Source organism: Nerophis lumbriciformis, linkage group LG10 (assembly GCF_033978685.3).
Source record: "Nerophis lumbriciformis linkage group LG10, RoL_Nlum_v2.1, whole genome shotgun sequence".
In the NCBI taxonomy this organism is placed as follows: domain Eukaryota; kingdom Metazoa; phylum Chordata; class Actinopteri; order Syngnathiformes; family Syngnathidae; genus Nerophis; species Nerophis lumbriciformis.
Genome location: NC_084557.2, coordinates 42670476 through 42697962, shown reverse-complemented (window position 1 = coordinate 42697962; position 27487 = coordinate 42670476). Strand labels below are relative to the sequence as shown.

Here is a 27487-nt window from a genome sequence, read left to right as displayed (position 1 = left end):
ACAGTGTGGTGCATATTTGTAACAATGTTAAAGGTTTTTTATACTGGCACCCTCAGTATAACCTGTATCGCTGAAGATCAAGTATGCGTTGCATTCACTTCTGTGTGCGTGCCATAGCCGCACATTTTATGTAACTGAGCCATCACTTGTTGGACTGGACGAAAAGGGGACGTTACAATCCTCGGGAGGGGCACCGAAATTTGGGAGTCTCCCGGGAGGTTTGGCAAGAATGAGAATTGGCGGATTACCGCGGCACCGCTGCTGTTTAAATTCGGCGGGCCAGCTCTAGTGTTAATTTGATATCACCTCACGAGCCAAGTGAAATTACACGGCGGGCCAAATTTGGCCCGCGGGCCAGAGTTTGACACCCATGCTTCAAACACTAAAAAAAAGAGTGCAGGCTGGTTTTAAAGATAATTTACATGTCATTGTAGTATATGAAAATAAACATAACAGAGGTGTAATGCACTATAAGTCAGCTGTGGCTGTTTTTCCAGGCTTCTGATTGTTCAGAAAGTGCATGACAGCAGGCGTATGTGTTTGTGTGTGGACAGAGACAGTTTTGAAACTACACTCGTGTGGATGGAGATGGTTTTAACCCCGGATATACGTTGTGAAACTCTGCGTTCGTGTGGACCTGGCCATACATGCTTCCGCACACCTGACCTGAGACCCTTTCTGTCATCTGCGACGCCAGGGCGGAGAACATATGCTGTATGGCCAGGTCCACTTTATTTAGCAGGTAAATCTACTGTTAAAATGTTGGTTACTGTACTTTTATTGAAAATTGCTTGAATGTTCAAAATGTGGGCGGACAAGTTTTCCTCTTGTTAAATCAACCTCAAGTGTTGCTTGCACTTTATTCGAATAAGATGTGAATGCATGGGTCATTAATTGTTGTTTACTTTCTTGTTTCTATTCATAATTAATTTATACATAAATAACAGGAAAAATAACAGGAATATTAGGAACTTTTCCAGTATCCACTATTTATTTAACAGTCACACTGCTTGATTTGTCTTGCCGAAATGTTACTAAATCGATTTCAACTCACTGTATCGTTTCATATCGCATCGTTCTAAAAAAAATTGTGTGGTTGAATCGTATCGGCAATCACTAATACCGAATCGCGTCATTGTTAAAACGAATCGTTCCAACCCTAAAATAAAAAAATAGAATGTAAACTGTATATATATAAACTGACACCTGTGAAGTGAAAGCCCTTTCAGGTGACTACCTCGTGAAGCTCATCGAGAGAATGCCAAGAATGTGCAAAACAATAATCAGAGCAAAGGGTGGCTATTTTGAAGAAACTAGAAAATAAAACATGTTTTCAATTTTTTCACCTTTTTTTGTTAAGTACATAACTCCACATGTGTTCATTCATAGTTTTGATGTGACAATCTACAATGTAAATAGTCATGAAAATAAAGAAAACCCATTGAATGAGAAGGTGTGTCCAAACGTTTGGCCTATATACATATACACACACACAGTCAAACCCAAAATTATCCATACCCCTGTCAAATTTTGACATACCGTATTTTTCGGAGTATAAGTCGCTCCGGAGTATAAGTCGCACCGGCCGAAAATGCATAATAAAGAAGGAAAAAAAAACATATATAAGTCGCACTGGAGTATAAGTCGCATTTTTTGGGAAAATGTATTTGATAAAACGCAACACCAAGAATAGACATTTGAAAGGCAATTTAAAATAAATAAAGAATAGTGAACAACAGGCTGAATAAGTGTATGTTATATGAGGCATAAATAACCAACTGAGAACGTGCCTGGTATGTTAACGTAACATATTATGGTAAGAGTCATTCAAATAACTATAACATATAGAACATGCTATACGTTTACCAAACAATCTGTCACTCTTAATCGCTAAATCCCATGAAATCGTATACGTCTAGTCTCTTACGTGAATGAGATAAATAATATTATTTGATATTTTACGGTAATGTGTTAATAATTTCACACATAAGTCGCTCCTGAGTATAAGTCGCACCCCCCGGCATAATATGAAAAAAACTGCAACTTATAGTCCGAAAAATACGGTAGTTATTTTTATTGAACCAGCAAGTTTTGTCTTGATTAAATATAACACAGGCATCTCCCAAAAGATAAAACGATGTACAAAAGACATCATTGTGGGGAAAACATGTTTCACAGGTTTTATTTACATTCGAAGAAAAAGTTGCATGTCTAAAATGATTAGCAAACTGTCACAGTCCATGGGAAAACTCAAAAGTTCTATACCATTCCAAATAGTCCAAGCTGTTCCAAAGCATCCTAATTACCCTGATTCATTGGAAATAGCTGTTTTCATCAAGTCAACAGGTGAAAAACAGCAGCTCTCTGCAGTTGGTTTGTGGACAGTCATGGCTAGGACAAAATAACTCACTGGGGACCTGTGAGTGCTCACAAGTCAGGAAAGGGCTACAAGGCCATATCTAAATGTTTTCATCTTCCAATGGCTACAGTGCAAAGTATTATTAAAAATGCAAGACGTTTTTACACTGTAGAAAATCTCAGAGGACGTGGTCTGAAGCTAAAAGTGACACGTGCTGTCCAGGAGGATAGTGAGAAGAGTGAAAAAGATCACCACCAAGGCCATCCTGGTAGTTCTGGGCTCTACTGGTGGCAACATCTCAAGGCAGACAGTCCAAGGAACACTGCACAATCCTGGGTTCCATTGGTGCAGACCAAAATAGAACACCCATTCTCCTGATAGGGCACAATAGAGCTCATTTGGACCAAGAGAAGATTTCTGGAGACATAGAGGATGGGGTGGAAAGGAGGGGCAGTGATTTAACGCTCGGAAGAAGAATCCCCTTCTTCCGAGTTTCCCCCTGTTCTCTAAGTCTAAGTCCACAGCAATTCCCTTCTTTTTTTAGGACCCATATTTACCGGTACTAAGCAAAATAGACAAAACTTGGGGAATGGCGACCAAGTAATAACCTGCATAAACATGATGCGATGTAGAGGGCTCCGCTTCTACAAAGTGGCCACGCCCATGTCTACTGTACTGCACAGGAAGTCATGTCCTCCAAAGTCATGTCCTCAGCGCCCTTCCGCTTCCAGCGGCACACACAATGAATGAATGAATGAAGTGTTTGTACCCTAAGACATGGTTCGCACACGGTGACACATTTGGCTCCATCTTTGGGGCGGTATAGCTCGGATGGTAGAGCTGCCGTGCCAGCAACTTGAGGGTTTCAGGTTCGATCCCCGCTTCACCATCCTAGACACTGCCGTTGTGTCCTTGGGCAAGACACTTTACCCACCTGCTCCCAGTGCCACCCACACTGGTTTAAATGTAACTTAGATATTGGGTTTCACTAAGTAAAGCGCTTTGAGTCACTAGAGAAAAGCGCTATATAAATATAATTCACAATTCACAATCTAAAAGGTCCATCCATCCATCCATCTTCTTCTGCTTATCCAAAAGTCGGGTCGCGGGGGCAGCAGCCTAACCAGGGAAGCCCAGACTTTCCTCTCCCCAGCCACTTCGTCCAGCTCTTCCCGGGGGATCCCGAGGCGTTCCCAGGCCAGCCGGGAGACATAGTCTTCCCCATGGCCTCCTACCGGTCGGACGTGCCCTAAACACCTCCCGAGGGAGACGTTCGGGTGGCATCCTGACCAGATGCCCGAACCACCTCATCTGGCTCCTCTCGATGTGGAGGAGCAGCGGCTTTACTTTGAGCTCCCCCCGGATGACAGAGCTTCTCACCCTATCTCTAAGGGAGAGCCCCGCCACCCGGCGGAGCAAACTCATTTCGGCCGCTTGTACCCGTGATCTTGTCCTTTCGGTCATAACCCAAAGCTCATGACCATAGGTGAGGATGGGAACGTAGATCGACCGGTAAATTGAGAGCTTTGCCTTCCGGCTCAGCTCCTTCTTCACCACAACGGATCGATACAGCGTCCGCATTACTCAAGAAGCCGCACCGATCCACCTGTCGATCTCACGATCCACTCTTCCCTCACTTGTGAACAAGACTCCGAGGTACTTGAACTCCTCCACTTGGGGCAGGGTCTCCTCCCCAACCCGGAGATGGCACTCCACCCTTTTCCGGGCAAAAAAAGGTCATACATCTAAAAGTTCCCTAATAGAGGGGTTCATAAATCGAGGTTCCACTTTATGGTAATCTTTTAAAGGATTTTTATTTCATAGCACTGTTTAATTTTTCTATTCCTTTATTTGCTTTGAAAATCCAAAACACAGATGTCACAATCAGTAATTTCTGAGACGCGGAAAGAGGTAGGATTAACAATGCTCTGCTTTTGCCTACTTTTTTTTTTTTTTTTTTAAGACATGCTGAATCTTACAACTCTATCACTATGTCATGTCGGTTCAGCATGTCCCCAAGAAAATAAACCATTACCAAACCCAACAATTACAGGGACCTAAATAAGCTTGCTAATGTCTTGGAATGTATAATGTCTTCTGGGATATGTTGTGGTTGTGTATGATCGCTGCGTTTTGTGGCCTCCTTGTGTAGCCTCCAATATTTGTAACCTCCAATATAGTCAGAGTGCTACCGTCACCACTTTCTGTACATTTAAGTCCTCTTTTCTGCAGGAATGCTGCCATCATTGGGTAGCTATGGTTCATTGAGTTGAGACAGAGGCCTCAACAGTCATGTGCTTTTGGAACATTCACACCTCTACACATACACGTGGAGACAGGCGTCCATGTATGGAGGGCGTTGATCGCTTTACGACAGATGTTGGGAATTGGGTCGTCGCCATCCATCCTGTGACTTTCAGCTCCTTATTTAGATTGAATTCACCAGTGGTTCCTGCCTTCACTTGAGGGTAGACAGTGCTGAGTTGGTCCTATTTCTCAGACCAAATTGAAAGATTGCCGCTAATTCCACAAATTGATCAGTGTGTCTCAGCGGGTCTGAATTTAAATCTTTGTGGTTTTTGCCTTCTTCCCTTCATTGGCCATTTAATTCAATTCACCCAACCATTATCCACTTTGCCTCCTAAACCAGTAATGATAGCAGTGGGGCACATTTTCATTTACTGTGTGTTCTGTTTTTCAGGCAAAATGGCCGACCCGGTCCTTATTACAATACCAGAGGTCGGGGCCACTCTCAAAAGTAAGTCAGTTCCTTTTATGTCAGTGTCATTCAAACATTTTATTCCCTGTGTACAAAAAGTTCTATATCAAGTAAAACGTGAGCATATTAATTTTTTATTATACAGACTTTGTCAAGGCACAATGCAAAGGAAAGTCAACTTTGATTTACTTTAAAGTAGTCCATGTACAGCTTGTATTACATGTTGCTTTAAAGCAGGGGTCTCAAACACGCAGCCCGCGGGCCAATTGCGGCCCGCGAGACGTTATTTTGCGGCCCGCACCTTATTATGAAAACTTAATGTTAGTGCGGCCCGCAAGTTTTATATGAATGGCGCTTGACAGCGTCATACTTGTAAACCCTCCCGATTTTTCCGGGAGACTCTCGAATTCCAGTGCCCCTCCCGGAAATCTCCAGGGGCAACCATTCTCCCGAATTTCCTTTAGCGTCCTCTACAGACTGTACAAACAGCGTGCCAGCCCAGTCACATGTTGTGTCTAGCTTCTGTGGACACACGCAAGCGACTGCAAGACATACTTGATCAACAGCCATACAGGTCACACTGAGGGTGGCCGAATAAACAACTCTTACTCTGTTACAAATATGCGCCACACTGTGAATCCACACCAAACAAGAATGACAAACACATTTCGGGAGAACATCCATACCGTAACACAACATAAACACAACAGAACAAATACCCAGAATCCCAGCAAGCCCTAACTCTTCCGGGCTACAATATACCCCCACTCCCCACCCACCCACCACCAATCCCCGCCCCGAGTTAGGGCTGCAAGGTGTTCTGGATATTTGTTCTGTTGTGTTTATGTTGTGTTACGGTGCGGATGTTCTCCCGAAATGTGTTTGTCGTTCTTGTTTGGTGTGGGTTCACAGTGTGGCGCATATTTGTAACAGTGTTAAAGTTGTTTATACGGCCACCCTCAGTGTGACCAGTATGGCTGTTTACCAAGTATGCTTGCAGTCATTTATGTGTGATTGTGTGACTGGGCCGTCACGCTGTTTGTATGGTGAAAAAGCGGACGCGACTACAGGTTGTAGAGGACGTTAAAGGCAGTGCCATCACGGCACGCCTTTAATATAGTTGTCCGGGTGAAAATCGGGAGAAATTCGGGAGAATGGTTGCCCCGGGAGATTGTCGGGAGGGGCACTGAAATTCGGGAGTTCCCCGGAAAAATCGGGAGGGTTGGCAAGTATGTTAGGGCAGGAAAGCCATTCAAAGAGGGTGAATTCATTAAAAAGTGCATGTTAGATTTTTTTAAGAAATCTTTTCCTGCGGCCCAGCCTCACCCAGTTTCTGCATCCAGTGGCCTCCAGGTAAATTGAGTTTGAGACCCCTGCTTTAAAGATTCACTATCCATTAGGGGTGCTCCAAAAATAGATTCACATCAGAATCACGATCCCTAACTTTGAAAAATCAATCAAAATAAAGATAAAAGCATTTAAAAGAAGCAATTACTTACTCGCTGCGTCATGTCAACAGCCAAGAAGAACTTCTAAAACCTGTGACCTGTTTAAAAAATGTTTTATCATCATTTTTAGACTTGATCTTAACTTCATTGGTTTTGTGACAGAGCTCCTAACTGAAAACACTTGTATCTCAAATCGTCTTCCATTAAAAAAAAAAAAAAAATCGATTTGATATTATTTTGATTGGTGGTTGGCACTCTCCAAAATAGCACAATTGTAAAATGTAACATAACCTTTAAAAATAAAAAATATAGCTAGATAAGTAGTATTTAGATAATATTGTATAAAAACAATACGATGGAAAGTAGTACAACAATTACAGTACCGTATTTTCCGCACCATAAGGCGCCCTGGGTTATAAGCCGCGCCTTCAATGAACGGCATATTTCAAAACTTTGTCCACCTATAAGACGCCCCCCCGTGTTATAAGCTGCATCTAACTGCGCTAAAGGAATGTCAAAAAAACAGTCAGATAGGTCAGTCAAACTTTAATAATATATTAAAAACCAGCGTGATGTGGGCGCGCACGGAGTCGTATATCAACATGGACGGAGCTGCGTGAAAAAAGCCACCCGGCCTCTTCGCGTAAACTTACCTTAACCACTCGCTCATCTTTTCTTCATCCATCCCTTCGAGTTAGCTTTTATGATGACGCCGGCTGGAAAGGTCTCTTTTGGCAAGGTCTTCCTTTTGAATATCACCATGGGTGGAAGTTTCTGGCCATTAGCATGGCAAGCTAGAACCACAGTGAAGGATGACTTCTCATTCCCTGTGGTGCGAATATTCACCGTACGTGCTCCCGTTGTATCCACAGTGCGGTTCACAGGAATATCAAAAGTCAGTGGAACCTCGTCCATGTTGATAATGTTCTCTGGCCGGATCTTTTTTTCAGCTATCTTGTTTTTACAATATGCACGGAAAGTAGCCAGCTTTTCTTGAAAGTCTTTAGGCAGTTGCTGTGAAATACCGGTAGTAGTCCGTGTGCGGATGGAGAGATTGCGTCTTTTCATGAACCGGATCCCTGTCGCTTAGTAGTAGCCATTTTGTGGTCTTTACAGATGTAAACACACAAAGGAAATGAAACGTACGGTAATATCCGCGCGCTTCTTCTTCTTCTACGCGGGCGGGTGGTTGCTTACAGTAGAAGAAGAAGCGCTTCCTGTTCTATGGGGGCGGGTGCTTACCTTGGCGGTTGCTTGCGTAGAAGAAGAAGCACTTCCTCTTCTACGGGGAAAAAAGATGGCGGCTGTTTACCGTAGTTGCGAGACCGAAACTTTATGAAAATGAATCTTAATATTAATCCATATATAAAGCGCACCGGGTTATAAGGCGCACTGTCAGCTTTTGAGAAAATTTGTGGTTTTTAGGTGCGCCTTATAGTGCGGAAAATACGGTAGTTTTATGAAGTAATAATATTGTACCATTACATTGGAGAACGGGCTTCTTCGGCAGCGGTTCTCCAACTTTTTTCACCAAGTACCACCTCAGAAAACACTTGGCTCTCCAAGTACCACCATTATGACCAATATTAAAATATGATAGAATAGTAGGCCTAAGTATTCATTAAAAACAAGGCAGTGGCTTTATTTAGCAAGTATATTTAATATTTTTGTCCATTGTAATATTACATATAGTTGAACAGTAACATTGTGTTTGAATATTTTAAAATAAAACACTTTGGCGTACCACTAATGGCAGAGCCGTGTATAGAGAGAGTATGGCCAACTCTGTTGCAAGGGTGATAGCAAACATGGCACCCTATAGTCACGTGAGGGCCTTTCGACCAATTAGAGAGAGTATGGCCAGAGGATCTCCTAAATTAATACAAGGCACCATGTTTGCGACCAACTTTGAAACAGAGTTGGCCATACTCTCTGTATACACGGCTCTGACTAGTGGTTCCTGTCCTCAATTTTTGTTTCATCTGACATCACATGGACAAAGAGAGGACCTTCTGGAGGAAAGTTCTGTGGTCGGATGAAACGAAAATGGAGCTGTTTGGCCACAATACCCAGCAATATGTTTGGAGGAGAAAAGGTGAGGCCTTTAATCCCAGGAACACCACCCTACCGTCAAGCATGGTGGTGGTAGTATTATGCTCTGGGCCTGTTTTTCTGCCAATGGAACTGGTGCTTTACAGAGAGTAAATGGGACAATGAAAAAGAAGGATTACCTCCAAATTCTTCAAGACAACCTAAAATCATCAGCCCAGAGGTTGGGTCTTGGGCGCAGTTGGGTTTTCCAACAGGACAATGACCCCAAACACACGTCAAAAGTGGTAAAGGAATGGCTAAATCAGGCTAGAATTAATGTTTTAGAATGGCCTTCCCAAAGTCCTGACTTAAACATGTGGACAATGCTGAAGAAACAAGTGTGTCAGAAAACCAACAAATTTAGTTGAACTGCAGCAATTTTGTCAAGAGGAGTGGTCAAAAACTCAAGCAGAAGCTTGTGGATGGCTACCAAAAGTGCCTTATTGCAGTGAAACTTGCCAAGGGACATGTAAGCAAATATTAACATTGCTGTATGTATACTTTTGACCAAGCAGATTTGGTCACATTTTCAGTAGACTCATAATAAATTCATAAAAGAACCAAACTTCATGAATGTTTTTTGTGACCAACAAGTATGTGCTCCAATCACTCTATCATCAAAAAATAGGAGTTGTAGAAATGATTGGAAACTCAAGACAGCCATGACATTGTCCTTCACAAGTGCATGTAAACTTTTGACCACAACTGTGTGTGTATGTATTAGAGATGCGCGGTTTGCGGACACAACCGCGGAGTCCGCGGATTATCCGCGGATCGGGCGGTTGAAATAAAAAAAAATTAGATTTTATCCGGGGGTCGGGTCGGGCGGTTGAAATAAAAAAAAAATTAGATTTTAAATAGATTCAGGCGGGTGGCAGTTAAACCAATTCGGAAATATATATACATAGTTAAATGTTGTTACCCACATACGAAAAACGAGCAGGCACCTGCAGCATATGCCACAACAGAAGAAGAAGAAAAAAAGAGATGGACACTTTTACGGAGCGGAGAAGGGACGCCTCGCCGGGGTCCGGGACCGAGGCCCCTTTCCCCCGAGAGGGCCCCACCGGGAGCCGTAGCTGAGGCGATCCGCGAGAAGGGCCCGACGCACGTCCAGGGTCACCACCGCACTGGTATGCGTCTGGGCCGTGACAGCGTGGCACGCATTGAATGTCTGTGCTACATTGGATCAGTCTCCTTTCTTTAACAGGCAAAAGCTTTATAACCTCACTAATGCCTTGCATCGTCTATATTAGATATATAACAACGGGCGGGTGCGGGCGGGTGCGGTTCTGATTAAATGTTAGATCGGGTGGATGGCGGATGGTTGACAACTTTCTGATGCGGTTGCGTATTAAATAATTGCCTATCCGCGCATCTCTAGTATGTAGTATGTATGTATGTGTGTATATATATATACATATGTATGTATTTTTATATATATATATATATATATATATACAGGTAAAAGCCAGTAAATTAGAATATTTTGAAAAACTTGATTTATTTCAGTAATTGCATTCAAAAGGTGTAACTTGTACATTATATGTATTCATTGCACACAGACTGATGCATTCAAATGTTTATTTCATTTAATTTTGATGATTTGAAGTGGCAACAAATGAAAATCCAAAATTCCGTGTGTCACAAAATTAGAATATTACTTAAGGCTAATACAAAAAAGGGATTTTTAGAAATGTTGGCCAACTGAAAAGTATGAAAATGAAAAATACAATACTCAATACTTGGTTGGAGCTCCTTTTGCCTCAATTACTGCGTTAATGCAGCGTGGCATGGAATCGATGAGTTTCTGGCACTGCTCAGGTGTTATGAGAGCCCAGGTTGCTCTGATAGTGGCCTTCAACTCTTCTGCGTTTTTGGGTCTGGCATTCTGCATCTTCCTTTTCACAATACCCCACAGATTTTCTATGGGGCTAAGGTCAGGGGAGTTGGCGGGCCAATTTAGAACAGAAATACCATGGTCCGTAAACCAGGCACGGGTAGATTTTGCGCTGTGTGCAGGCGCCAAGTCCTGTTGGAACTTGAAATCTCCATCTCCATAGAGCAGGTCAGCAGCAGGAAGCATGAAGTGCTCTAAAACTTGCTGGTAGACGGCTGCGTTGACCCTGGATCTCAGGAAACAGAGTGGACCAACACCAGCAGATGACATGGCACCCCAAACCATCACTGATGGTGGAAACTTTACACTAGACTTCAGACAACGTGGATCCTGTGCCTCTCCTGTCTTCCTCCAGACTCTGGGACCTCGATTTCCAAAGGAAATGCAAAATTTGCATGGTTGGGTGATGGTTTGGGGTGCCATGTCATCTGCTGGTGTCGGTCCACTCTGTTTCCTGAGATCCAGGGTCAACGCAGCCGTCTACCAGCAAGTTTTAGAGCACTTCATGCTTCCTGCTGCTGACCTGCTCTATGGAGATGGAGATTTCAAGTTCCAACAGGACTTGGCGCCTGCACACAGCGCAAAATCTACCCGTGCCTGGTTTACAGACCATGGTATTTCTGTTCTAAATTGGCCCGCCAACTCCCCTGACCTTAGCCCCATAGAAAATCTGTGGGGTATTGTGAACAGGAAGATGCAGAATGCCAGACCCAAAAACGCAGAAGAGTTGAAGGCCACTATCAGAGCAACCTGAGCTCTCATAACACCTGAGCAGTGCCAGAAACTCATCGACTCCATGCCACGCCGCATTAACGCAGTAATTGAGGCAAAAGGAGCTCCAACCAAGTATTGAGTATTGTACATGCTCATATTTTTCATTTTCATACTTTTCAGTTGGCCAACATTTCTAAAAATCCCTTTTTTGTATTAGCCTTAAGTAATATTCTAATTTTGTGACACACGGAATTTTGGATTTTCATTTGTTGCCACTTCAAATCATCAAAATTAAATGAAATAAACATTTGAATGCATCAGTCTGTGTGCAATGAATAAATATAATGTACAAGTTACACCTTTTGAATGCAATTACTGAAATAAATCAAGTTTTTCAAAATATTCTAATTTACTGGCTTTTACCTGTATGTATGTATGTATGTATGTATGTATGTATGTATGTATGTATGTATGTATGTATATATATATATATATATATATATATATATATATATATATATATATATATATATATATACACACACACATGTATATACATACTGTACATAGACACACATATATTTGTATATATATATATATATACACGTATATACATACATTGACATGCACACCAGCCCCCAGACACATTTTTACTGACCAATGTGGCCATTGAGTCAAAATAATTGCAAATAATTGCTCTAATAACAATAAGGTTTGATCACCTAGTAGAGGTTGCCTTACAGTCTCTACTGCATCCTGGGTTGGAATAGGGAGGTGACGTTGAATGAAACCAAAGTTGTCCAGTTTTAGGTCTCTGATGTTCGCCACAAAGTCCATGGAGCTTTGGACATCTTAGCACAGGGGTAGGGAACCTATGGCTCTCGAGCTCTTTTGATGACTGCATTTGGCTCTCAGATAAATCTTAGGTGACATTGCTTAACACGATAAGTAATGAATAATTCCGCTGGTAATCACAGTGTCAAAAGTAACGTTCAAAATATAAAACATTCTGATGCATTTTAATCTATCCATCCGTTTTCTACCGCACCTGTTCAAGAAGTCGCATTAATGCTAAGAAGTATTTTATTTGTTATTGGTTAGCTTCAGAACAACAATGTTATGAAACATAATAAGAGACTTATGATACTCTAAAAATGTTGGTCTTACGTAAAAATGCGTTGTATTCAGTGTTAAAAAATATTATATGGCTCTCACGGAAATACATTTTAAAATATTTGGCTTTCATGGCTCTCTCAGCCAAAAAGGTTGCCGACCCCTGTCTTAGCACAAAGGTGCTAAGATGGTGGCCACATACTTAACAATGCTATATGTCACAGAGTTTTTCTCACCACGATAAGGCGGAACCATCCTTGCCCAGGCACACCCTCCTGTTGTTGGAGTGTAAATACTTGGGGTGTTTGCATCAGCCGCTAGCCTAGATCTAACCAATCTCAGTCCATAAGACTAGATCTGACCAATGTAAGTCTAAAAGCATGAACTGACGAGGTCTATTGGATCAGAGGCGAAACGTCTTCTAGTCCAGTTGCGATCGATTAAATGCCCTGAGTATACAGATTGAACTTTTTCCAAACTTTTCCAAGTTTAGGGTAAATACATGACGTGTATTTAAGTAAAATGTTATTTTTTTAATATAGGGTACAACATTCTAACAATAAAATTGCATTAATGTCAAAATATTGGGGTCTTTTTGAAAGTTAATTTAAATTATTCAAGCAAATAAATAAAAGCAATCATCACGATTAATCAAAATTTAAAAGTGTTCAAAATGAATGGTTTGACAGGACGCCTTTAAACTTTATCTTGCCTTATTTTCATGTCGTGGTTCCCTTTCAGTCAAAAGGATCGTAATCACCACAAGCACTCCAAGAACGAGTCTGAGCGTTTTTCCGGAAAGAAGAAAGGCCCGCCACCTGCCAAAAATACCAGCTCCTCTGAGTCGGACAAAGGCTCTGCCCAGTCTCCAAAGAGTAAGCATTTTTGTGGAGAATAAACAGCTGAGGTGATGGAATGAAAACAAATGTGACATGGTACAGATGGTTAATATTACTACCTCTAAAGTCAAACACAATCCAGTTCCATGTTGTTGTGTACTTTCAAAGCTATTCTTCCCAAATGAATTAATGTCAAGTGAATTAAGTTGTTTCAGGGTCAAACTGTTGCCAGCATGAAACCTTTATCTATACAGGAAATGTTTTAAAAGATTACTAACTCTTATGAAAGTGTAAAAGAGAAGTCAACCACTGTTTAAAATAAAGTTAACTCATCATGAGTTTGTTTAGATGCTATTGTAAATTAATAGGGGAATTAAAGAACCCTTGTGACGAGTTGCACATATGGTAGTGAGCAACCAGATGTTTTCAAAAGACAACAAATATTTAAAAAAAACCACTCCCAAAAAACAAAAATCGCATGTACAGTGGAACCTCGATGTACGACCGCCTCCATTTACGACCTTTTCGGTTTACGAACTAGGGGTGTGGGAAAAAATCGATTCGAATTCGAATCGCGATTCTCACGTTGTGCAATTCAGAATATATTCTCATTTTTAAAAAATCTATTTTTTTTAATTTATTTATTTATTTTAATTAATCAATCCAACAAAACAATACACAGTAATACCATAACAATGCAATCCAATTCCAAAACCAAACCCGACCCAGCAACACTCAGAACTGCAATAAACAGAGCAATTGAGAGGAGACACAAACACGACACAGAACAAACCAAAAGTAGTGAAACAAAAATGAGTATTATCAACAACAGTATCAATATTAGTAACAATTTCAACATAGCAGTGATTAAATCCCTCATTGACATTATCATTAGACATTTATTACAAAAAAAAAGAACAATAGTGTCACAGTGGCTTACACTTGCATCGCATCTCATAAGCTTGACAACACACTGTGTCCAATATTTTCACAAAGATAAAATAAGTCATATTTTTGGTTCATTTAATAGTTACAAAAAATTTACATTATTGCAATCAGTTGATAAAACATTGTCCTTTACAATTATAAAAGCTTTTTACAAAAATCTACTACTCTGTTTGCTTGTCAGCAGACTGGGGTAGATCCTGCTGAAATCCTATGTATTGAATGAATAGAGAATTGTTTTCCATCCATCCATCCATTTTCTACCGCTTATTCCCTTTGGGGTCGCGGGGGGGCGCTGGAGCCTATCTCAGCTACAATCGGGCGGAAGGCGGGGTACACCCTGGACAAGTCGCCACCTTGAATCGAGAATCGCGTTGAATCGAAACAAAAAATCGATTTTGAATCGAATCATGACCCCAAGAATCGATATTGAATCGAATCGTGCGACACCCAAAGATTCGCAGCCCTACTATGAACCTTTAGATCGAGCCAAATGGGCCTCTGTGTGAAAACAATGTCTGGTCATCCGAATGCTCCATTCGTTCATTCATTCATTCATTCTGTGTGCCGCTGGAAGCCCTATGAGGCCTGCCACTTTAATGACATCACTTCATGTACACGCCGGCACGGCCATTGTGAAGAGGTGGCGCCCCTACGTCACGTCCTGTTTACATATTTGCGAGGATAACACAATGGCGCACTGATTGGCTCGCAAATATGGATGAAACAAGTCCACAATTTCAACCATTATAAAAAAGGACGTTTATACAGTTGTTGACTTTTCCAAAGGGGTTAAATATCTTGGCAAGAACAAAGAGAAAGTGCAAGACCAAGTCGAAAAGCGGATAAATGTGAAGCAGCTCGCAGTTAATAGAATTTCCAAGGCTATCATTTGCAAAAAGGGTCAGCATTTATATGGCGACTTGATGTCCAAAAATTACCATGCTGGAACAAGCACAGAAGAACCATTTAAGGCAAGTAGTGAGTGGTCGTAAAAGTTTCTCTGAAGAGAAGGCACAACTGGGACACGAGCCGATGAAGGTTCGCTAATGTTTACATCTCCAAAACTCCCAGATTATTATCAAAAAATGCCACAAATATTCACCGGCACAAGGTAAAAAGATTTTCCTTTTTTTTTTTATTGCAGCAACCTGGGTTGAAATCATTTTCAACCCATTATCAGTTGAATATGCTACAAAGACAACATATTTGATGTTCAAACTGATAACCTTTTTTTTTTTGCAAATAATCATTAACTTTAGAATTTGATGCCAGCAACACGTGACAAAGAAGTTGGGAAAGGTGGCAATAAATACTGATAAAGTTGAGGAATGCTCATCAAACACTTATTTGGAACATCCCACAGGTGTGCAGGCTAATTGGGAACAGGTGGGTATAAAAGTAGATTCCATGAAATGCTCAGTCATTCACAAACAAGGATGGGGCGAGGGCCACCACTTTGTCAACAAATGCGTGAGCAAATTGTTGAACAGTTTAAGAAAAACCTTTCTCAACCATCTATTGCAAGGAATTTAGGGATTTCACCATCTACGGTCCGTAATATCATCAAAGGGTTCAGAGAATCTGGAGAAATCACTGCACGTAAGCAGCTAAGCCCGTGACCTTTGATCCCTCAGGCTGTACTGCATCAACAAGCGACATCAGTGTGTAAAGGATATCACCACATGGGCTCAGGAACACTTCAGAAACCCACTGTCAGTAACTACAGTTGGTCGCTACATCTGTAAGTGCAAGTTAAAACTCTCCTATGCAAGGCGAAAACCGTTTATCAACAACACCCAGAAACGCTGTCGGCTTCGCTGGGCCCGAGATCATCTAAGATGGACTGATACAAAGTAGAAAAGTGTTCTGTGGTCTGACGAGTCCGTATTTCAAATAGTTTTTGGAAACTGTGGACGTCGTGTCCTCCGGACCAAAGAGGAAACAAACCATCCAGATTGCTATAGGCGCAAAGTTGAAAAGCCAGCATCTGTGATGGTATGGGGGTGTATTAGTGCCCAAGACATGGGTAACTTAAACATCTGTGAAGTCGCCATTAATGCTGAAAGGTACATACAGGTTTTAGAGCATGCCATCCAAGCAACGTTACCATGGACGCCCCTGCTTATTTCAGCAAGACAATGCCAAGCCACGTGTTACATCAACGTGGCTTCATAGTAAGAGTTTGGTTACTAGACTGGCCTGCCTGTAGTCCAGACCTGTCTCCCATTGAAAATGTGTGGCGCATTATGAAGCCTAAAATACCACAACGGAGACCCCCGGACTGTTGAACAACTTAAGTTGTACATCAAGCAAGAATGGGAAAGAATTCCACCTGAGAAGCTTAAAAAAATGTGTCTCCTCAGTTCCCAAATGTTTACTGAGTGTTGTTAAAAGGAAAGGCTATGTAACACAGTGGTGAACTTTCCCTTTCCCAACTACTTTGGCACGTGTTGCAGCCATGAAATAAAATTCTAAGTTAATTATTATTTGCAAAAAAAAAAACAAGTTTATGAGTTTGAACATCAAATATCTTGTCTTTGTAGTGCATTCAATTGAATATGGGTTGAAAATTATTTGCAAATCATTGTATTCCGTTTATATTTACATCTAACACAATTTCCCAATTCATATGGAAACGGGGTTTGTACAACAAAACTTTGTTTTCAGCACAAACCTGTTCAAGATTAGACAAACAAACAGTGTACAGGGTTACAGAACAGGAACGCTGATGGGTCGCCACAAGGTGTCCCGTAAAAGATGGGGAAAAAGGTAAAATGCTGGGGAAGGATGAGTAAAAAAAATACAATCTAGACTGGGCTCCTAAGGCGGCCCAGTCTGGAGTGGGAAAAAACCTCCATAGCAAAGCACATATACATATTACAACATACATCTCGAGATATCTAGCAACAGAGGGAAGGGGCGGAGTAATGGTGGTAAGCCGCAGCTCTCGGCGCTGACCATCCTTCCAACACCCCTATGGGATTTGCGTCGAGGGCATTGGGTTTGGGTGGTTGGGGGGGTGTATGTATGGCGTATATTTTTGTGGTTGCATCTCTGTTCCGCGGCCTTGATTCTTGTGCAGCCGATAAGTCCAAAGTCAACAACAACAGGTGTTTGTCCATGAGAGACAAGAAGGGAGTTTGTTGTGTCTTCGCCGCACTGTCCTTCGGGAGAGTCTCGAAGCCAGGGATACAATCCAAGTTAGAATGTTTTGTATGCGAGTGAAAATGAAAATTTGCTTTCCACTCTAAATTGTCTATGACTGGTCCTCAAAAATCCTGCGAGGCACACAGTCCGATGTTATCCAAGAGTGTCCACAGTTCTTCTCGCATCCTCCAATCATTTGTGGCAGCTTTGGGGTACTTTGAAGATATCAGCAACTTCCAATTTGTGGACAAACCAAAGCAACGCTTACTCCAATCAGCAGATGTCCTGTTGTCATAATTCCAAATTGGTAGATATTTTCACGTCCTCCTTCTTCTCCCAAGAGTCCCTCGCGTGTCCAGCAACAACCGCTTCGTCACGACAGCAGGTTTCCCCAAAACCAAGATCTCGTCAATTTCGTTGAGGCCAGTTAAATAGTTCCAATGTTTAGATTTGGAGAGCAGTGCAAAAAGGGGCAACAAGAAAGTTAAGACAAGACAAAGAAGCAAGCAGGAGAGGGAAGGGAAGCGTCCACCCTCGATGAGTGCCAGAGAGAAAGATCTGACAGTTGAGTTGGCTGCTGCTGTTTGAAAAAAAATGTTTGACCTCCTTAATATGTTGGTTTGAGATAGATATATATGGTGTATATATTTATATATATGATTATATTTATATATTTTTTATTTTTTATAATACCGTTTATATACACACTTTATAGTGTCTTTAAAGTGTGCTTTTTTTTTTTTTTTTTTTTAAAGGGGCATTTTTTGAGGCTTGAACTAATCATTTCTACATAGATTCTTATGGGGAACGCTTTTTCACTATACAAACTTTCGAGTTTGCAAACCATGTTCTGAAACCAATTACAATAGAAAATCGAGGTTCCACTGTTCATGCAAACTCAGCTGAAGTTGTTCATGGTTTTAAATCCGAAATGTTGTTTGACCATTTAAGCTTCTTTTTTTTTACGGGTTCAGTCCAAAATTGGACAACTTTTGAGAAGTTTGACTTTAGAGGTTCCATTGTAATTGTATTGCCATTTGTTGAATTCCATTGTCATGATGCCAAACTTATATTATCAGTGTGCATTTTTTTCTGTCAAATCGCGGTAATTTGGTGTGGTAGCTTGGTTATTTTACCGACCATTCTATGTGTTTTAATTTGCCATGCTGTTAAAACAAGTATCGGAAGCAAAAGACAAAAAAAGACCAACCCATGATCTTTCACCTCTGATTCTCATTTGGTTCTGTTACACAGAACCCACACCAATCATCCTTTGACCCACGCCGAGGAGTCAGGACACGAAAACTACATACCGTATTTTTCGGACTATAAGTCGCAGTTTTTTTCATAGTTTGGCCGGGGGTGCGACTTATACTCAGGAGCGACTTATGTGTGAAATTATTAACACATTACCGTAAAATATGAAATAATATTATTTAGCTCATTCACGTAAGAGACTAGACGTATAAGATTTCATGGGATTTAGCGATTAGGAGTGACAGATTGTTTGGTAAACGTATAGCATGTTCTATATGTTATAGTTATTTGAATGACTCTTACCATAATATGTTACGTTAACATACCGGGCACGTTCTCAGTTGGTTATTTATGCCTCATATAACGTACACTTATTCAGCCTGTTGTTCACTATTCTTTATTTATTTATTATTCACTATTCTTGGTGTTGGGTTTTATCAAATAAATTTCCCCAAAAAGTGCGACTTATATATGTTTTTTTCCTTCTTTATTATGCATTTTCAGCAGGTGCGACTTATACTCCGGTGCGACTTATACTCCGAAAAATACGGTAGTTGTTTGTGTTATTTCAACACCTCATGGAATATTAAGGACAAACATCAATGCATTATCCTCACAACTCATTGCCAACTAAGCATAAATCATTATGATGCTTATCACTTAACTGTCCAGTAAAATGAAACCTTCCCATGAAAGCATCTGTTTCCAGAGGTGGCGTGTAATGCTAGTTGGTCACATGTTAAGATGTTATCGGCACAACCATCACATGCACTTTCATAGTTTGGGGATGGGGGTAAAAAAAAGATAACCTTGGTTTATTTGGGTCCTTTGGCTTCACATCCTGACCTCCTTAGTGACAGAGTATATTGCCTTGAGGCTCAACCATGTCCTCAGGATCACGTTGGATTCCTCATTTCACATGCTCGCTTCAGGACTTTTACGTCCACCCAAGGAAAAAGAAGGCCCGGGTTTACAAGAGATGTTTTCAATTCATTCGACAAGGTGGAGATCATTAGAGCGAGCGCGAATCGTAATGGCTTTTGCTTTGATTTTTTCCAAAGCTGCACAAGCGTATTTATGTGCTGAAAATGTAGTTCTTTGTTGCTCCAACCTTTTGAAGATGCAATAAACCAGAGAAAAAAACAGTTGTACCGCCCACTTCCATCTGGAACACTAATTAGGCCAGGGGAGCATGCTGAAGTGGGGTTGTGGTGATGTGGTGTGCATTATCTCAGTGTCTATAAACATATAGAACTATCTTTTTTTTTTACAAATGTTCAATTTCAGGTGATTAAACTGCTGGATAAACTCAAGATGTGCAAGACTTATAGTCAGCGATCATTATCACCTGTAACATGTTGATCCAGGAAATGCAACAAAAAAAATCCATGCAACTCTTTTAAGGACTGTTTAATTAAGACTGTTGTTCACACTTGTGGTTCGGTACTTAAAGGGGAACATTATCACCAGACCTATGTAAGCGTCAATATATACCTTGATGTTGCAGAAAAAAGACCATATATTTTTTTAACCGATTTCCGAACTCTAAATGGGTGAATTTTGGCGAATTAAACGCCTTTCTATTATTCGCTCTCGGAGCGATGACGTCACAACGGGAAGCAATCCGCCATTTTCTCAAACACCGAGTCAAATCAGCTCTGTTATTTTCGTTTTTTTCGACTGTTTTCCGTACCTTGGAGACATCATGCCTCGTCGGTGTGTTGTCGGAGGGTGTAACAACACGAACAGGGACGGATTCAAGTTGCACCAGTGGCCCAAAGATGCGAAAGTGGCAAGAAATTGGACGTTTGTTCCGCACACTTTACCGACGAAAGCTATGCTACGACAGAGATGGCAAGAATGTGTGGATATCCTGCGACACTCAAAGCAGATGCATTTCCAACGATAAAGTCAAAGAAATCTGCCGCCAGACCCCCATTGAATCTGCCGTAGTGTGTGAGCAATACCTCGGTATCACGGCAAGCAATGGCGGCAGTTTGTTCCCGCAGACGAGCGAGCTAAACCCCCTGGATGTCTTGGCTCACACCGTCCCTTATGCCACCGAAGATGATCAAGAGAAGAATATCGACCCTAGCTTCCCTGGCCTGCTGACATCAACTCCAAAACTGGACAGATCAGCTTTCAGGAAAAGAGAGCGGATGAGGGTATGTCTACAGAATATATTAATTGATGAAAATTGGGCTGTCTGCACTCTCAAAGTGCATGTTGTTGCCAAATGTATTTCATATGCTGTAAACCAATCATAGTTGTTAGTTTCCTTTAATGCCAAACAAACACATACCAATCGTTGGTTAGAAGGCGATCGCCGAATTCGTCCTCGCTTTCTTCCGTGTCGCTGGCTGTCGTGTCGTTTTCGTCGGTTTCGCTTGCATACGGTTCAAACCGATATGGCTCAATAGCTTCAGTTTCTTCTTCAATTTCGTTTTCGCTACCTGCCTCCACACTACAACCATCCGTTTCAATACAAGCGTAATCTGTTGAGTCGCTTAAGCCGCTGAAATCCGAGTCTGAATCCGAGCTAATGTCGCTATAGCTTGCTGTTCTATGCGCCATGTTTGTTTGTGTTAGCACCACTATGTGACGTCACAGGAAAATGGACGTGTGTATACAACGATGGTTAAAATCAGGCACTTTGAAGCTTTTTTTAGGGATTTTGCGTGATGGGTAAAATTTTGAAAAAAACTTCGGAAAATAAATTAAGCCACTGGGAACTGATTTTTAATGGTTTTAACCCTTCTGAAATTGTGATAATGTTCCCCTTTAAGTCGGGGCCATAAACTGAAAAGTAAACTGAAACTGAAAGTCTTTGCAGTAAACGTATACATAAAGTAAGGAGTTGATTGAACAGCTTTCATGACAGAGGGTCATCCCAACCAAAAGTGTTTTGAGATAAGACCCGTCTCTCTAATTGATATGCTTTACTTGGCATTCATTTCTCAACCTCAGGTTTATATGATTGCGTTCACACTTGACCAAACCAAGAGTTGCCGTTTCTCCCTCAAGCCGACATGACAAGCGTGAACGCACCCAACATTTGGTCTGTACTTGATCCACTGCCTGTTACGCCTTTAATTTTGTCGTACTATTTCTTTTTCTTTCAATAGATAAAACCTTGACTGTAACAGTGCCCACTCCGAGCAGCCCCGTGGAAGAATCTCCTCAAACGTCTTCATTGTCAATGGTAAGGATCTAGTTCATTTCAGACCAGATTATAGTACATCACGTTTGCACTTGCACAATTCAACATGTCCGAAAAGGCCTAGGACAGGGGTCGGCAACCTTTACCAGTCAAAGAGCCATTTTGACGAGTTTCACAAATTATAGAAAACAATGGGAGCCGCAAAAACTTTTGAAATTTTAAATGAAATAACACTGCATACAAAGTTTTTTTTGCTTTGTGCTATGTATAAACCAGGGGTCTCAGACACACTGCCCACACCTTTATATGGAATTTTTAAGCTGGTGCGGCACGCGAGTTTTATATGAATAGCGCTTGTCAGCGTCATGCGTGCCGTGATGATACAGCATATAGCGCCCACTACAACCAGCGTGCCTGATCAGCCACATGTTGTATGGGGCTTCCGCTTGCTCATATAGGTGACAGCAAGGCATACTTACTCAACAACCACACAGGTTACACTGACGGTGGCGGTATAAAAAAAACTTTAACACTCTTACTAATAATGCGCCACACTGTGAACCCACACCAAACAAGAATGACTAACACATTTCAGGAGAACATCTGCACCGTAACACAACATAAACACAACAGGACAAATACCCAGAATCCCATGCAGCCCTAACTCTTCCGGCATACATTATACACCCCCGCTACCAAACCCCGCCCACCTCAACCGTCGCACAGAGAGAGAGAGAGGGGGGGGGGTTGATGTGTGAGGGAGCAGGCTTGGGGTAGGGGCGGGGTTTGGTGGTAGCAGGGGTGTATAATGTATCCCGGAAGAGTCAGGGCTGCATGGGATTCTGGGTGTTTGTTCTCTTGTGTTTATGTTGTGTTAAGGTGCAGATGTTCTCCCGAAATGTGTTTGTCATTCTTGTTTGGTTTTGGTTCAAAGTGTGGCGCATTATTAGTAAGAGTGTTAAAGTTGTTTTATATGGTCACCGTCAGTGTAACCTGTGTGGCTGTTGACCAAGTATGCATTGCTGTCACGTACGTGTGCAAGCAGAAGATGTATATTGTATAACAATTGTTAGGCTGGCATGCTGTTAATACAGATTATAGAGGGCGCCGAATGTTGTACCATCATAGCACTCCCTTATTATATCTGTAAGGGTGAAGATCGATGAATATTGATCCCGGGAGTTTTCTGCGAGAGGCACTGAAATCCGGAAGTCTCACGGGAAAATTGGGGGGTTCAGCAAGTATGCTGCTAAGCCGCATCAGAGTGATCAAAGAGCCGCATGCGGCTCCGGAGCCGCGGGTTGCCGACCCCTGGCCTAGGAGGAAGTAGTTTTTTATTCTAACACATTCTCTGTGTCTCAGCAGTTACTGATAGTTCTAATGTGCACTAACTTTTTTTCTAATGGAGAAGAAAGGATAAAGAATGTGTAATAGTAATGTTAATAGACTTTGTAGATGGCTTATTTGGTAGTTAAAAATAAGGAACTGACATGAGCATTGTATGGTATTTGTATACTAAAATAGTGTTCAAGTGTTTTAGATGCATTTGTGTCGTCTCTGCTGTCGACATGTGGCGCGCGTAAACAGGCGCTCGTACCAAAACAAGAACTCAACACTACTTCAAGAGAAAAGTTGTCTTATTTGAAAGCGCTTTGAAATCAGAACCAGTTTGTGAACCTCGTGACCTCGCTGTTGACTCTTGACCTTTTTACTTTCCCAATAGGAACAACCCTCTGACTCCGGCGCAGACGTGGAGGAGAAGGTGGTGGTGGCGGTAGAGGTGGCTCCTCCCAGCGCAGAGGCCAAGACGACTCAAGATGAAGTCGTAATGGCCCGACGATCGGAAGCCATTAAAGCCAAGGCACTGGATATTAAGAAGGTAATTAGGATGAAAAGGAAGGTCTTAGATTAAATTGCTGGGTTGCAACCACGTTACCTAGAACCTGCCTTACTTCTGCTTTGCGTACGTGGAAAGGGAAACATCTCAATATGGCCACCGTTCGGTTATCATCGGCTGCGCAGATGTCTGGGTTTAGCAAAGGTTTAGAGGCAACTATACAAGCTTGAGATATTGAAGAACTATCCATTTGTAGGGGTGTTATGGTACGTGTATTTGAATTGAACCGTTTCGGTACGGGGGTTCCGGTTCGGTTCGGAGGTGTACCGAACGAGTTTCCACACGGACATATTAAGTAGCGTAACGCACGTTGTGTAAACAATGCACACCGAGGCACAACACACGCATGCTAGCAGCTAACGGGTTACGATAGACTGACCATACGTCCTCTTTTCACCGGACAAGTCCTCTTTTGCGGAGCTGTCAGGGCGGAGTTTCTTAAATGCCTCAAATGTCCGACATTTTGAGTTAGGGTTGCGTGTATTTTCAATGTACGTTCAGGGTTAAGAAGGGGTTAAAAACAAAACAAATAGTGCGCGCAGCAGCATTGCTGAGGGAGGGGCAGAGACAGAGGGAGCGAGAGAGTTATGATAAACGCGCATGTGTCGCCAGGATCTGCTTTTTATCCATAGATTTATCAGATTAAATTTTTTATTATTTATAGCAGGGGTGTCAAAAGTGTGCCCCGGAGGCCATTTGCGGCCCACAGCTAATGTTTTAAAGGCCCACGGCACATTCTAAAAATACTATTAAAATAAACAAAACATAACAGAAGTGAAATAAAAAAGCTTAAAGGTTAAATGTAATTTAGAAAAAGTTGCAATGTTGACTAATAAAACAAAGCTGTTTTTTTTTCTTTCAAACTGTCATTGCTCAAAACATAATATTGAATCAAAATCAATGTTATTATGAATTATTGACCTATCCAAGGTTCCGATTACTTAGCATCAAATATTCCACTAAGAAAAATATTTATGGTGGAAGATTTTGCAAATTTGGTAAATAAATAACCCAAAAATGTATATTTTGTTGTTTTCTTACTGTACCGAATATGAACCGAACCGTGATCCTCTAAACCGAGGTACGTACCGAACCGAAATGTTTGTGTACCGTTACACCCCTATCCATATGTAATTGAGTAGATCCATACACTCGTTAGGAAAATAATTTTTCATAAGATTCAAATAATTTTCCAACATCATGTGGGTGGACATTTCCAACTATCTAGTGGCTTACACTTTGTTGTAAACTGGCAAGGAGTTCAAGAAGTACAAAAGTATGGAGGCACATAGTTTGTTTCGAATTAGGTATCATGCAATAAAAGACAATATTCAACTATATAATAGTAAATTAATAAACCTCAAAGGCTGCATGTCCCATAGCAATGACATACCGTGTCTAACTAGTAGGGATGATGTTTGATAAGAAATTATCGAGGTCGAGCCTATTATCGAAGCCTCTTATCGAACCGATTCCTTATCGATTCTCTTATCGAGTCCAGATAGGTTGTTATATATGGAAAAAAACACACAATATTTGGTTTAACAAAAGCTCACTTTTATTATATAAGAAAAAAATTAAATCTAATAAATAAATAAATATTGACTGTCACCCCCCTAAAAAAATAAAATTAAATAAATAAATATTGACTGTTGTTACCCAAAGTATATTAAGTGGGATTTTTCAGAAAAACAAATATGTACAGTACAACAAAAACAACCTGTCTCTGTGATCACTAAAGGTGTATAAATAATAATATAGTGTTAAATAAAATCAGTCCCTTGGGCACAAAACTCAAAATAATACAGCTCTCCAAAAAGTGCACTTCTGCTGCTATTTGACATAACTGTTTGTTATGATGCTTTGACATTTTTGCACTTTATTTCTTTATTGAAAGAAAATTCTATGAAGAGAAAAGTTGTTTGCAAATGTGGTTACAATGCTAAAAAATGAAAAGTTAAAGCTAAAAAAAGAAATACACTTTATTGAGTTAACATTATTTCTTTATAGGGGGAGAAATGTGATGTTATGAGCTAGGGTATATAACAACTACACTACCCAGCATGCAACGGGAGTGACGAGCATGCGCGGTAGCCCCAAAAAGTGTTGTTGCATGTCGCCACCCGGCAGCTAAGAATGAGGTTATGAGCACGCTGTGAAAGTAAACTCAGCCAACACGCCTCGTCTGCATTATTTATAATTAGCCAGACAACACATATACAGTGTGATTTTGTTTTGTTTATAAGGAAAGAAAAGCAAAAGTTAAAAAAGGGAGATCATGTCATATATGTTGTATATATATATGTATGTGCTGCGGTTGCTTTAAGAACGTTGCGACAGCTGCCGTAAAGGAGGTGCGTTGCTAGCCTGGTTGCTATGTTTCCGGTTGGTCGTAAAAGTGTCCGTCATGTGTTTGTACCCTGCTCAAATCTCTCAGTAAAGTTATTCATTGGATTATACCTTTTGTTTTGAACTTTAGTACACCTTGGAGCGCTTTTTCCGGTCCATTGTTTTTACTGTTTTCGCTATCTGCGCCTAATGACTGAGCCACGTGACGTCATTTCTTGTGATGTCCCATGGAGCATTTCTGGTCGGGACGGGATTCGTTCCCAGGGATTCGAATAAAGAACCAACTCGTTTTCTTTACTATAGTGGTCTCGATAACGGGTACCGGTTCTCACAAAGGGATTCGAGTCCGAGGACTCGGTTCTTTTCTTATCAAACAACCGGGAAAATCGGTTTCGAGTATCATCCCTGCTAACTAGGCCTCATTATTATAAATCTTATAGTTGCTATTTACTGAATTAAAAAAACTAAGCACTTTACATGTAAAAAGTGACACTGAAATATCCAAGTACAATATTTTGTAATCTAATAGAATAAAGGTCTTATTTGCATATGAACTAAAAAATTTATAATTTCACCAAATTATACTTTTATATAATAAGTGTCAATTAAAGTGTAGTCTTAAATCTGCATGTGCAGGTTCGCCACAATAAATAGCTCATTTCTCTAGCAGCCAGACGCTATTTACTAAACACACACAGCTGTCATTCTGACTATAATCCTGTCAGAACCTCAATAAAACATCACACATGCTTAAGAGCCATTCATTTTTCAAACACAGTGTATCCGCAAAGTATTCACAGCGCTTCACTTTTTTCACATTTTGTTATTTTACAGCCTTATTCCAAAATGGAATACCCCATAATAACAATGTGAAAAGTTGTTTTGTAATTTGTAAAAAAAAAAAAGAAAATCACATGTACCTAAGTATTCACAGCCTTTGCTCAATGCTTTGTTGATGCACCTCTGGCAGCAATTACAGCCTTAAGTCTTTTTTAAACGATGCCACAAGCTTGACACACCTATCTTTGGGCAGTTTCGCCCATTCCTCTTTGCCCATTTGTCTTTGCAACACCTCCCAAGCTCCCAGGTTTTCATCCAGGATGTTTCTGTACAATGTTGCATTCATCTTTCCCTCTAGCCTGACTAGTCTCCCAGTTCCTGCTGCGAATAAAAACATTCCCGCAGCATGAAGCTGCCACCACCATGCTTCACTGTAGGAATGGTATTGGCATGGTGATGAGCGGTGCCTGGTTAACTCCAATAATGATGCCTGGTATTCACGCCAAAGACTTCAAGCGTTCTTTCATCAGACCAGAGAATTTATTTTCTCATGGTCTGAGAGTGTTTCAGGTGCATTTTGGAAAACTTTTTGCTAAGAAATTACTTCCGTCTGGCCACTCTACCATACAGGCCTGATTGGTGGATTGTCCTTCTGGAAGGTTCTCCTCTCTCCACAGAGGAAGGCTGTAGCTCTGACAGAGTGACCATCAGGTTCTTGGTCACCTCCCTCACTAGACTAAAGACCTGTCCCCACAGAACCGTTCTT

At 41.1% G+C, this 27487-nt stretch overlaps 1 protein-coding gene across 5 annotated transcripts in view; it reads left to right on the top strand.

The window, feature by feature from the left end:
• LOC133612297 (uncharacterized) overlaps positions 1–27487 on the top strand; it is a 100901-nt gene that overhangs the window by 57045 nt on the left and 16369 nt on the right. For all 5 annotated transcript variants that reach the window (XM_061969582.2, XM_072913968.1, XM_061969581.2 and 2 more), the window contains exons 6-9: positions 5061–5117; positions 13086–13219; positions 21661–21737; positions 23419–23574. In XM_061969582.2, the coding sequence (XP_061825566.2) occupies positions 5061–5117; positions 13086–13219; positions 21661–21737; positions 23419–23574 (424 nt within the window). The remainder of the gene's footprint in view (positions 1–5060; positions 5118–13085; positions 13220–21660; positions 21738–23418; positions 23575–27487) is intronic.